Source organism: Alligator mississippiensis, chromosome 1 (genome assembly GCF_030867095.1).
Source record: "Alligator mississippiensis isolate rAllMis1 chromosome 1, rAllMis1, whole genome shotgun sequence".
Classification (NCBI taxonomy): Eukaryota; Metazoa; Chordata; order Crocodylia; family Alligatoridae; genus Alligator; species Alligator mississippiensis.
Window position 1 is genome coordinate 8,913,558 of NC_081824.1, and position 12,595 is coordinate 8,926,152.

The 12,595-nt window shown below is 51.3% G+C and overlaps 1 protein-coding gene across 2 annotated transcripts in view; it reads left to right on the forward strand.

Moving 5' to 3' along the window:
* Window positions 1–12,595, forward strand: part of TRAM2 (translocation associated membrane protein 2) — a 44,384-nt gene that overhangs the window by 22,848 nt on the left and 8,941 nt on the right. For both annotated transcript variants that reach the window (XM_014599630.3, XM_006270717.4), the window contains 3 exons: window positions 6,244–6,353; window positions 6,510–6,626; window positions 11,592–11,650. In XM_014599630.3, coding sequence (XP_014455116.1) covers window positions 6,244–6,353; window positions 6,510–6,626; window positions 11,592–11,650 — 286 coding nt within the window. The remainder of the gene's footprint in view (window positions 1–6,243; window positions 6,354–6,509; window positions 6,627–11,591; window positions 11,651–12,595) is intronic.

Here is a 12,595-nt window from a genome sequence, read left to right on the forward strand (position 1 = left end):
TTAATTGTTATTCTTTTTAAATACCGTAACACGGTTTTGGACATGAACTGGGAATTCACGCAGGCCCTGTGTTCAACAGTATGTCAGGCTAGCTGTATGGTCACGATGGTGTTTGCTGGCCGTAGCCTGAGCCTGAAGTGATGAGTGAAGGTGCAGAGACCGGCCACGAGCAGGAGGTTAGCACTGAGGAGGAGCAAGAAGCTTGTTGGGGCTGACAAATGAGGTGTGCAGCAGCTTGATGGGGTGAACTTTTGGGAGGAGAAATTTTAGAGCATTGAGATATTCAACTTGATTGTGACCTTCATTGACTTTAAGCACAGAAGGGACTTTTGGGATCATCTGGCCTGAGCTCTGGCACAGCCCAGACCAGAGGCTTGCACCCAGCCTGGTCTGCAATGCTGTGAGCGATTCCTCCCTGCTACATGTGCTCCTAGGAAGCTGTGGGCTAATCTCCCCAGGGAGCCAGCCAGAGGGCTGTCATATGGGACGTATAAAATTGGACCAGCTATTCACTCCAATAGGGAAAGGCCCAGCAGGGAGATGGAGCAGCAGCCAAGTCATCCCCCTTGATCTATTGTACTTCAGAGCTCTCCCATGGAGAAGTTGTGCTGCTAACTTGTTTTCTTTGCTTGGTTTCACATCCCTCTTTTGATGGGACCTCTCCAGCTTCTTACCGCTCTCTCTCCCTTGCAGGCTCCTTCTACTTTCTCCAAGGGAAGGAGAGGCGATGGGTCACTCGGAGCCACCTGGAATGAAATGGCTTGAATCAAACAGACAGCCCCCTTTGCTACTCTTTGATCTAGGAGCATAGGGATAGCTCAGACACAGAGACCATCCAGTCCTGTATCTTGGCTGTGAGAGCTCCACCGTTGACAGATGCAGTTTAATCCACCTCCTACACAGGCCTGATTTTAGCCTCTGCAAGTCAGTCCGGCTTATTCCTGGAGCCAATGTCCCTTCTGAGGTTTTGTTGTTGTTGTTGTTGCTATTAATTAAAACTCTGGCTGGCCTGGTTTTCCACATCCGTGTTTCAGCCTTTCCAAGCGATTTTAAGTGCTCAGCCTCGATCACTTCTGTGGCCATCAGATCATGAGCTTTATGGGATGATTATAATAATATGCATCTATCTCATGCCCACAGTGCTTTTGTCTGTCCCTCTCTGACCACTTTACATAGGAGGTTGGTGTCACCATCCCCATTTTACAGCTGGGGAAACTGAGAGTTACAGAGAGACGAAGTGGTTTGCTCAGAATCCCAACAAACTTGGGGCTTGGGCCATCAGATTCAGTCCTCTGTGCTCGCAGGCTCCCATTCAAACAAGGATTCCCCAAAATAGCCACTTTATGCCCTCGCACACAACTACAGGGCACAGTATTGAGCCACTAAGAGCATGCCACAGCATGCTGTAGGTCAGAGCAGGGTAGCCAAGGGAGGCAAAGGCATTGCTCGCTTCCAGCATGTTACCACCAGGACTGGGAATAGGACCAAAAAGCTCTGAGTCCCAGCTCAGTACTCCATCCACCACTTCTCCGTATGCCCGTTTCAGATCAGCCTCGTGTCCACTGCTATGAATGCCCCCTCATTTTGCGTTACGAAGCTCAGAGAAAATAAGTCCTCCCTAAATCGTTCCCTTACTTCCTCTGCCTTTTCATGACTCCTCTGATTTACCTCCTCTCTAAGGGAACAGTCCCGCTCTTCCAAATCTCCTTCCCTAGGCTAGGTTTTCCCATGGTCCTCTCACGTCTCTTCTCTGAATGCGCCCCGGCTCTCCAATAACCACAGCAATAAATTTTGTGCATCTGGGATTATTCCAGCCCCTTTTTCAATAGCGAGATTATCTAATTTTGTAAGGCCCCAAACACCCGGTCTGGCCTATTTAAAAAGGAGTCTTCTGTGACTCAAAAAAATGAGTTGGAAAGTAGCAATAAGATTTTTTTTTTGGAAAGCACAGCAGCATCATGGTGACTTAAGAGCCAGAGGTCTATGGATATTTGAGCATGAGAGATGCAGATGCACACCTAAAGGATTGATGAATGTGTCTAGCAAGGTTAGGCACCTAAATCGCGTGGCCTGCTATAGGTATTAGGTGCCTGAGTCGCATGAATGCTAGCACCACTGCCTGCCTGGCTAATTAATATTGTCACAGTGTGTTCTGGTGCTACGCAGCCCGCCTGTCTATCAGTTGTCCAACCCTCGAATTGCAAGCTGTTTGGTGCATGGAACCAAATTTATTCTGTTTGTACAGTGGTGTCCTGGCCGGTGGCCTGAGCTCCTAGGCACTATGGTAACACAAATATTATTATATTATTGCTATTATCTCTGTTAATCCCCACAGTTGTTTACAACATCTTGGGGTGCCTAAATGCTTGTATAAATCTAGCCATATTTTTTGTTTTTTTGTTGTTTTTTTTTAATTAAAGATGAACCAGAGTGCTGGCAATCCACCCATCCTCTTACCCGAGCACAATACAGGGACTGCAGCAGACTCGAGGTAGCCGAGCGTGCAGGTTTTGATGCCTCTGTCCTGAAAAAAAGTACAAATCGTAGAAAAGTAGGTCTGGAAGGGCCCTCAGGAGGTCATTGAGTTCAGTGATGCCCCATGGGCTGGATGGGCAGCACTGGGTCTGGTCATGGGCCGGATCCAGCCAGTGGGCCGTTATCTGACTGTGCAACATTGGGAAATTTGGCAGTGGGGAGGAGGGGTGGTCCTGTTAATTGGCCCCACTCCCTTGCTGCCAAAGTTTCTGTCCCACGGGGAGTCCCGCAGGCTGGATCCCACCTTTCCTTGGGCTGGATTTGGCCCATGAGCCAGGGATTGAGCACCCTTGGTCTAGTCCAATCCCCTGCTCAAGTCAGGATCAGGTCTGACCAAACCATCCCAGCCAAAAGTGTCTGACCTGCCGTTTAAAAACTCCGAAGGATAGAGATTGCACAGCCTCGCTTGACCACCCTCGTAGTCAGAAAGGTCTTCCTAATCTCCAACCTGTTTTCTCTGCTGCAAGTTAAGACGTGCTCCTTATCCCGTCCCTTGCAGCCGCAGAGAATAGTCCGCCTCAAACTGCTGCCGGATGAGCACCCTTCTGGGATTTGAAGACTGTTATAAAAATCTCCCTTCGGTTGCGGCTTCCCTAGACTAAATCATCTCAGTTTGTCCAGCCTTTGCTCATAAATCAGACTTCTGATCATTTTGTCACTCTCCGCTGAACGCTTGCTAATTTGTTCGTGCCTGTCTTGAAGTGCAGGACCCAAAACTGGACCTAGTTCTCCAGGTGAAGCCTCACAAACAGATTTGCTCCTTGTGCTTCTAATTGTACCTGCTGTTCTGGTCACACAGGACAAGTTGTTCCTGTGCTTTATTGCTACGGGCGCATGCTGTCCTGACCTGGCTATGGGAGGGTTGCCCGCCTTCCCCTTCCCTTTGCTTGTTCATCCACAGAACTGCTAAGCAGGGGTAGCCAGTTTGTGTTTCCAGTTACACCAGGGTGTAAATCTGCAAGAACACCATCAATCCAGGCCGGATGTGGCCGGCAGGCTTTTGTGGGTTGGAGTCTGTGAGAGATGGCAAAGCTGGATTCTTGCTAGATCATTTTAGCCCCTGATTCTGCAAAGTCCTTCAAGAGTGTGATCCTGGGGTCTGTCTGTGGGGCACAAGGCAGCACTGTCCAGAGACATCCTGCATTCACGCCGAACTAGAAACAGGGTAGCTGTGTTAACACACTACCGTTTGCAGGCGAATAAGCTTATTCAGGTTGTCTCAGCACAGCACCCATCTGTCCTAGGAGAAATGTGTCTCCATGATGGCAGTGGAGCTCTCCCTGGGTGCTAGGACCTTTTTTGAACTTGGCTTTTATAGACTCAGAAAATGAGGGTTGAAGGGACCTCAGGAGGTCACATCTAGTCCAACCCCCTGCTCAAAGCAGGACCAGCCCCACCTATATCATCCCAGCCAAGGCTGTCTACCTGGGTCTTCAAAACCTCCAAGGATGGAGAGTCACCATCTCTTTAGGTAACTTGTTCCAGTACTTCACCACCATCCCAGTGAAAGAGTTTTTCCTAATATCCAACTTCAACGTCCCTTGCTGCAGCTTGAGCCCATTGCTCCTTGTTCTGTCATCTGTCTCCACCGAGAACAGTCCAGCTCCATCCTCTTTGCAACCCCCCTGCAGGGAGTTGAAGGCTGCTATCAAATCCCCGCTCTGTCTTCTCCTCTGCAGGCTAAATAAGCCCAGTTCCTTCAGCCTCTTCTCAGAAGTCCTGTCCCCCAGCCCCCAAACCATTTTCATTGCCCTCCACTGGACTCTTTCCAATTTGTCCACATCCTTTCTGGAGTGAGGGGCCTAAGCTGGATCCAGTACTCCAGATGTGGCCTCCCCAGTGCAGAATAGAGGGGAATAATTTCTCCCCCCGATGTACTGGTAACACTCCTACTAACGCAGCCCAGTATGCTATTAGTCTTGACTGCTGTCCAGTTTATTGTCCGTTGTATGTCGGCACAGGGGTTGTTTCTGCTGGAGCTCTGCTTGTGCAGCAGCATCTGCACCGCGGGAGTCTTGGCCTCCACAGCTGTTTCGGCTAATGGGGGTGCGATCTCTCCGTGCTCCTCCCAGCACAGCTGGACGCCAGCCAGACTTTGGAGTATGGATCCCATCTGTGCAGGCAAATGCAGCGGGGACCTCTCGCTGCTGAACTTCAGGTCTCCCCATCAGATCCCACAAAATAAAACCTTACCCCTAAATGTGCTAGGTTGGATGTGAGCATCAAACTGGCACCGCATTTCCCCGAGCACTACATCCGTCCTCTCCAGTCACCCTTGCTGCCACCCTGGTCCTCCTCGCTGTGCTCTTTCTGCCCTTCGTTTCCAGGGGCGTATGGCAGCAAAGTCCATCTCCTCAGCTACTGGATTTGTTCCCCAGGTGAATTCGGTGTTGCTGGAAGGGGCAGGACTGCGATCCTGGTATTTAAGGATGGAAGCAGCAGGATGAGTTACCTTCCCTATATTTCCCTTTTGCTCCAGGTTCCTGACTACCCTTTTTGTGTGGGAAGAGTGAAGTTCAGTGTCTTGCATCCATTTAACCCCTGCAGTCTTCATGTCTGTGAAAACCATGCTGTGAAAACCACGAAGCGTTGGGGAATCTGCATCCTTGAGCATAATAAATGTCTTCACAGGCTTGTTTTTTAGGGTAGCTTCAAAGCCAAAACTGTGGGAAGCCATGAGATGGTGCCCAGAGTTAATGGAGGATGGGGAAGGGAGTGGAGCAGATAGCCCCAGAGGGTGGGACATGAATGTTGCCCCTGGAAGAGGCAGTACAAGACCTGGATGGGGAGGGGTTAGCATTGGGATACAATCGCTTTCCTCGTTTTATCTGACAAGTCCCTTTAATACAAAACGATCATACCAGTCCCTCCTAATTGAGGGTTTACCTCACTGCCAAAATCCTGCCCCCTCCACTGGGCAACAAGTCTGTAGATGCTCAATAAGTGAGCGGATGCTCACTTTACTGGGCTTTGGGTTATTTGTATGGAGTGACTGTGGGCTCTTGGCTTGTCCGTTTGCTCCCTGCCTTGTCTCGGATATAAGGAGCTGGGGGCAGCTTGAAGTCACAAGGGTCTCTAATGTTTTTGGGACCAGTGGCCCCCTCAAACACACTTTGACCCGTACAGGCTGCCCCCTCAACCAGAAGCAGAGCAGCCATGTCCACACAGGGTATCCATGTCTCCACAGGTGTCACAGCAAGAGGTGACACCATCACTCATCGGTGCGAATTAGCCCACTTGAAGGGTTGTACAACCACGGCTACCCTGCTTCTCATTTATTAAGCATCCCGCGGGGAGAAGCATGGCACGCTGGAGGGTGCTGTTGCCTGCTGTGCAAACTTTACCGTATAGACGCACCCTCAGCATCTAGGAAGGCAACTTCGGGCCCTCGATCTGGTTCTGCAGTTGCTAGAGGGGCCAGACGGGGAGAGCCTACCTTGAAACCCACCTGCTAAATAGTGGATTGCTTTAGTCATGGCAACCCATTGGTAGACAAACCCCCGGCTGTCAAGATTGAATGTCTGTGTGAGGTCCCAGAAGAGCCACCCCAGCGGTGAAAGGGTGTTGAAGAACCATCTTTCTGCTGGGCAAACCCCTTAGCCACGGACCTGCCCTGTCTTTGCAGGCTCCATTATCAAGCTGAGTGGGTTGTGGATGTGTTGGGGAGCTGCAGTGCTAACACCTCTCTCTCTTTCTCTCTCTCCGCAGATGGCGAGCTCGTTCACTATCGCTATGGGCTGAAGGACTTGGTCACCATCCTCTTTTACATCTTCATAGCAATCATTCTGCATGCCGTAGTGCAGGACTATGCCCTGGATGTGAGTCATTTGTTCCAGCACCTCTTGGGTGGCCCTTACAGAGCTATATTGTGGGTGGCCCGAGTGCCTTTAGGGCTGGCATGGCAGATGATGAGCTCATGGATGGCAGGAGAAGGGCGAGTTGCTGGCTTATGTGTTTTGTTGTTTTTCCTCTAGAAAATCAGCCGGCGTTTCCATCTCTCCAAGGTCAAACACAGCAAGTTCAATGAATCAGGACAGCTAGTTGCATTCCATCTCACCTCCATGATCTGGTGCTTATATGTCATAGTGACGGTAAGTTGTGGCGATGGGTCCCATGGAGGCTTGGTGCAGTCCCTTTCGGGTTTCCCCTTGCACTAGTGAAGTGTAATTCCCTTGCTGTAGATTGAGCAGGAGGTAGAAGGTGTCCTTTATGATGTGCACAAATTCACACGCACAAGTTTAGGGCTGGAAGGGACCTCATGGGATCATCGGGTCCAGCCCCCCTGCTCTGGGCAGGAAGGACTGCTGGGGTCAAGTAACCCCAGCAAGGTGTGCATCCAGTCTCCTGCTGCAGCATCCTCTTTGCTGGTGTGTTCTGGGCAGACTGGCATGATGCCAGTTACATTTGTACTCTTGAAGTAGGTTGATTTACTCCAGGGCTGCCCTCTCTAGGGTCCCGGGGCTTCTTAAGGGGAGTAGGTCAAAAGGCTGTGAAGCAACATGCCCACTGAGGTCCCAGGTACTCCATGATGAGTTCTGCATCAGGGTGAGGGGACTGCGTAGCCGATGGAAAGGTCTATCTCCATTCTGCTTTTAACTAAAGACAAAGGTTTCAGGGAGCTAAATTAGAGCACAAACCACACGACTGCTCCAGCTGCCTCCAGGGCACCTAGTTGTAGAAGTGACCTGATGCGGAGCTGTTTCATCTCTGTACTCATCTCTGCATTGCAAGAGGTGTCATGTGCGGCTGTAGTGATTCAGGCAGCTGGTGAGGTGAGAGGTGGTTTGGGGGCAAGAGATGAGCTGGTTAAGTGGACGCTAAATGATCAGCTGCGGAACGGCAACCCTGATGCCTGTCCTGCTGCTCCAGTCAGCCCCATGCTGCGGTGAGCGGGACAGCTTGCTCCTCAGTGATTGCTTGGGCTGCCGGCAGGCTCAGACCCATGTCACTGCTGCACTGTATGCTCTGTGCAAGGTTTTCCAGTGTGCAGCCTGTAATCCTGGAGTGAAAACGTGGCCTTGCCGAAGGTAGGGAAGATCGCGCTACTGACGTCAGGGAATCAAAGCCCCATCTGTGTTGCGCTGTAGTAACAGCTTAGATCCTGGATGGATTCCCAAGCAGAACCCCCTTGAAAGACATAAGACCCCAGGCCCTTCTTCCTCTCCTTTGGCACCCTGCTCCCTTCCCACAAAGCCTGTCAGCCTGGCTTTCTGCCCTGTGAGGCCCCTCTATTCACAGCAAAAAGGCTGGAAAGTCTCACGCAGCCAAGCTGTCTGACAGGCTGTGCAGTGACTCAAGCACTTGATAATCAACACAGCTGCTTCAGATGCCTGCTACTGGTGCTTCACAGAGTCGCTGGGGGGCGGGGAGCTTAGCCTCCTGCATTTCAGCAAGAGCCCCTCTCTCAACCCAGGAGACCACAGCCCCTGGAAGCAGCAGAGAAGGAAATAAACTCTCCCAAACCCGGCGAACTCTGCATTCCTAGCACCACGGTGCCCAATTACTATTCTGCTCATGCCCCCATTGTGAACGGCAGGGAGCGGGGCCACTCGGTACAAAAACCTTGTGATGCCAAAAGACCCTAACACGTGGCAGTGGAGAACTGTGGCTTTGATCTTGAAGGTCGGAGGGAGCGAGGTGAGGCAGCGGTTTGGGAAAATCAGGCGCTGTGTAAGTTATTGTGAGCATTAGCTCACGTGCTCCTGGCTTGTCCCCACCCAAAACTAAATGAAACCTGTATCATTGCAGTGGTTGCACTGTGCCTGTATATGAGCGGAGGGTCTTCCTTGCAAAATGAGTGTGGATGGGTGAGAACGGACCTCTGGGACTGCAGTTTAAAGCTGGGCATGAATGCGTGTTTCATTCAGCAAGTTTTGGACAGAAGTCATTGATGTCGACACACTTACAGAGAGCACTTAGCCGGCTGTATCCCCACACCTCTTAAGGCCCGAAAATGCACCGGGCTGGCATGGAAGTGACCTCTCCACAGCCAGCTCCTTCCATGCTTAAAAGAAAATGGCATGTTGCCAAAATAACACCCCCCAATCTATTACTACCCTATTGTGCTAGGTGCTGTACAAACATGGAACAACATGGCAGGCCCTTCCTTCCCCAGGGAGCTTACAGTACCTCTCGCTCCCCTTCACCCCCCATCACCAAAGCCCCCACATCTTTTGGGGGTGGCTGACAGTCTGCTCTTGCCTGCTTGCCTTCTGCCTCTGCCCCCACCTCCTCCTCCTGTGCTGCCAGCTCTCTAGCAGCTGGCATTGGCTTACAGGGCAGTTAGATTAGGGCCCTGGTGCCTGCTCCCTTTCACTGCTGCAACTAACCCCTTGAAGACTGCATACCTTGGGCAGCAGGTCTGCTCTTTCCAGCCAAGGTAGTTGGGTGTTGAAATTCTGGCCCATCCTCTTGCCTTCCCTCTGTGGGTTGCACATACCCCCTGGGAGCAAGTTTGCAACTTCACCTGTTGGCGATTCTTGCCCCAGCCCCCTGCCATTCATTTCCTCTCATCAGGGGCTGCAGGCATCCCCAGGGCCTCTGCCATGCCAGGGTGCTCTGCAGAGGGGCAGGGGGATGCTGGAAGCCAGAAAGAGGCTTTGGGCCATTCTGAGCCTGTGCTCTGTCCCGCAGCCAGTCCCCTCTTGGGCTTAAGCACCACGTCTCCTGCAATTTGGCAGAGAAGATGCTCTTCCATGAGGATAAAGCATGGACCTGAGCTCCAGCTTCCCCCAATTTGGTTTTTACCAAAGAAGGCGAGAGGGAAGCACGTCTGCTAAATCAGGGGTGCTCCACACCCAGCCTGTGGGCCAAATCTGGTCCCTGAGGCTGTCATCTAGCCTGCAGGGCTCCCCAGGGATCTGGTGGCGGGGTGCGTGTACTAGATCAGGCATGCAGGGCAGCGTGGGACCTGATCCTGGTGCACAGGGATCAGGTGGGGGCAGTGTGAAGCCCCCGGAGTCTGGTTTGGCTGGGCAAGGGTGGCGCAGAGCCCAAACTGGCCCGTGGATTGGCTCCATACCATTCCTCTAGCATGCCGGGCCCAAACTATGAGCACCACCAGGCTTAACCAGCACGCTGGCTACATCAGTGATGCTCTGGTGGTGGTTGAGGTGTGGGGAGATAAGCAGGTAAACCCAGGCTCAGGCTGGTCCCTGCCTGGCTGATTGCCCATCCCTGCTGCCAGGCCCCTCTGCAAGGAATTAAGCATTGTAATGTATAAGTTAGTTCTGGAAATTGGGTACCACTCGTGTCACAGAAGTTATGGAGCGGGAGCTCGAGCTCAGAAAGGTTGAGAACCCCTGGATGACATCTTTTATGCCGAAATATTGCACACCACAATGCCCTGTGGCCTCCTTGATGCCCAGGTCTCCTGCCTGCAGCTTTTTTGCCTCCAGCAGGCACCGCCTTACCAACCAGGCTTTGAACGCATTGGTCCCCCGAGACATGTATGAACATGTATGGCTTTACCCCATCACTTTCTCCCTTTGGGGACCTTCAAGCCCACCTTCACCAAGCCCATTGCTGCTTAGGGTGGAACAAAAAACCATTACAGAGAAAGCACGCATAATAACGGCCTGTCCCCGCTCACACTGGCTTTCCAGGCATCTGCCATCAGCTGCACGGCATCCTGCTAGGTACAGGTCCAAGTCCTTCAGTTCTTTGTCCCGCTTCGTGCCTCTGACCTCAGGTCAGGCTGCCCTTTTAAGCCCTTCACCCCTTTGTTTTTATGGCCTCTTGATCCAGAACAAACGAGCACGAGCAGTTTTCCCCCAGGAGAGTAAGGCTTTCAAACTTGGTTGTATGCAAGGGATCTGCATCAATTGTTTCCCAGTGTTTCCAGGAATGGAGAGATCCATATAAAACTTGCAGTATTGATACAGCCAGTCTTTTTCAATGCTTAACATGCCTGCAGCATCAAAACCAGCTTGCTCCCGTAATCTTTGAAGTTTCCATGGTTTCACCTCTATCGTGCTAGACTGCTCTCAGCGGTGGTGGATGACAGGATGAGGAGCAATGCTCTGTTGCAGTAAGGAAAGGTTAGGTTAGGTGATAGGAAAAACTTTCTCACTAGGAGGGTAGTAAAGCATGGGAATAGGTCACCCAGAGAGGTGGTGGAGTCTCCCTCCTTGGAGGTTTTGAAGACAAAGCCTTGGTTGGGATGATCTAGTTGGGGCTGTTCTTGCTTTGGACTAGGTCCCTTCCAAACCTCATTTTCTATGATTTTTTTTTTGTATGCTGCATGAAAAGAAGGTTTGAGATTGCAAAGCATTACATGATGATGAGGGAGAAGAAAACAAGTTCAGGTTTCTTTTACAACCATTGTCACCTGTGTTGTCTAGCACCTAGAAGCCCCAGTGGTAGGTCAGATGCAGGCCTCCGTACAGACATTGAGCACCACATCCCTTCTCTGAGGTAAGAGGTAGATATGGGCAGATGCATAGCATAGGGAAATGAGATGCAGCCAAGACTTGGTTCCTGTAGAAACCCACTGCCTTGCAGCCAGCTATAATAGCAGAAGCACATGCCTCTCTCCATGCTGCAGCTGGGGCTTGCTGACTGGGTAAGCCCTGTAAGACTTGGCAACATCCAAATGTGGTTTCACCAGATCACCAAAACACTAAGCAGGCGGGACTGAGTCCGTTCTCAGGTTTTTCCTCCTTCCACTGAGCTGTTCAGTGTGGTTGCGGGGGAGCAGCAAAGTTTTGCGACAGTACAGCTGTCTGCTTTCTGCTCCCTTGTTCAAGAAACACCCAGAGAGTTTTGTTCAGTCTTGGTTCCCCCTTAGGCACAGAGCAGACCCAGAGGAGATCAGCCCCCAAGGTGAAGGCCAAAGAGCCCAGCAGACCCCCTCTGCTACCTGCCTCTCACATTCTCTAGCTGGTGGCATGGGGATTACAGCAGCTCCTCAAAAGAAGCTGGCATCCAGGCTTCTCTTAGGGGTGGTCTTTTTATTGGCGTGACATTAGCAGGCCCTACTTGGGCCGGCGTTGTGCTGACAGGTAACCGCATACCGGTTGTTCCTTTTGCTTAATAGACTTTCTCTTCTCTTGCAGGAAGGATACTTCTCAAACCCAAGGAGCCTGTGGGAAAACTACCCTCATGTTTATCTTCCGTAAGCATGCTCACAATGTGCTCAGTGCTGCAGCTGACCACTTCCTTCCTCTTTACATTCTTCTGGGATGTGTGTCAGCAGCAGATATGTAGCACTCGGTGCTGTATGCCGTATGTCTTCCAAGTCCCTCATAGTGAATTCATGCCCCCCCTTCCCACCCGAGCATATTGCATGCAAAGGAAATCTGTCATCTTGCTAGGATTCAAGGGGTGACAGACTGTTGTATTATTGGGTGCTGCAGAAGAAGTCTGGCACTGGCAACGTTTCAGTCTCTGCATTTTTTTTTTTCCTATACTGATTTCCTCACTCTTTGCCACGCATAAAACAGGGTCACAGTCCTTCCTCCATCTCTGCTTTTTTTGTACAGCTGGATTGGTTTGTGTTTGTGATGTACTGGGAGGCTCCCGGGAGAGCATGAGTATGCAGAGCTTCAGTCTGTGCATGGTTGCTTCAGCCAGGAGCATAACCAGTGTCTGAAAAACTAGGAGCCAAGACTTTATGGGCACATGTGAAGAGGTAGAGAAGGTGCAACTGTCTTGAAGGCCTGGGGCAGAGCTGAGAGCAGAACATGGGGGTTTGTTGCCTACTCTAGCAAGGCCTCGGGATTGAATGCATGCTTCTTCTTGTTGTGGTGCCAAGCTACTGGGTAAAACCCTCTGGCCTGGGCCCTATAGGAAGTCAGGCTAGGTAGTTATCTGGGTTCCTCCAACACTACATCAGCCCAGGCCAGGAAACCAGGATCCCACGGGTGAAATAACCTTTATATCCATCCCTGGCGCAGACCCCAAAGGCTCCAGGTGAGATGGCTCCATAGCAAAGGGGCTGGCTGTTGAATGCCACATGCAGAGCTGATGTGTCAAGTTTATAAGGAGGCCGTGCATAGTTGGCAGATGGGCAGATGCGTCATGCTATATTTTGGTTCCTGGCAGACACTCCTCCCCTCTT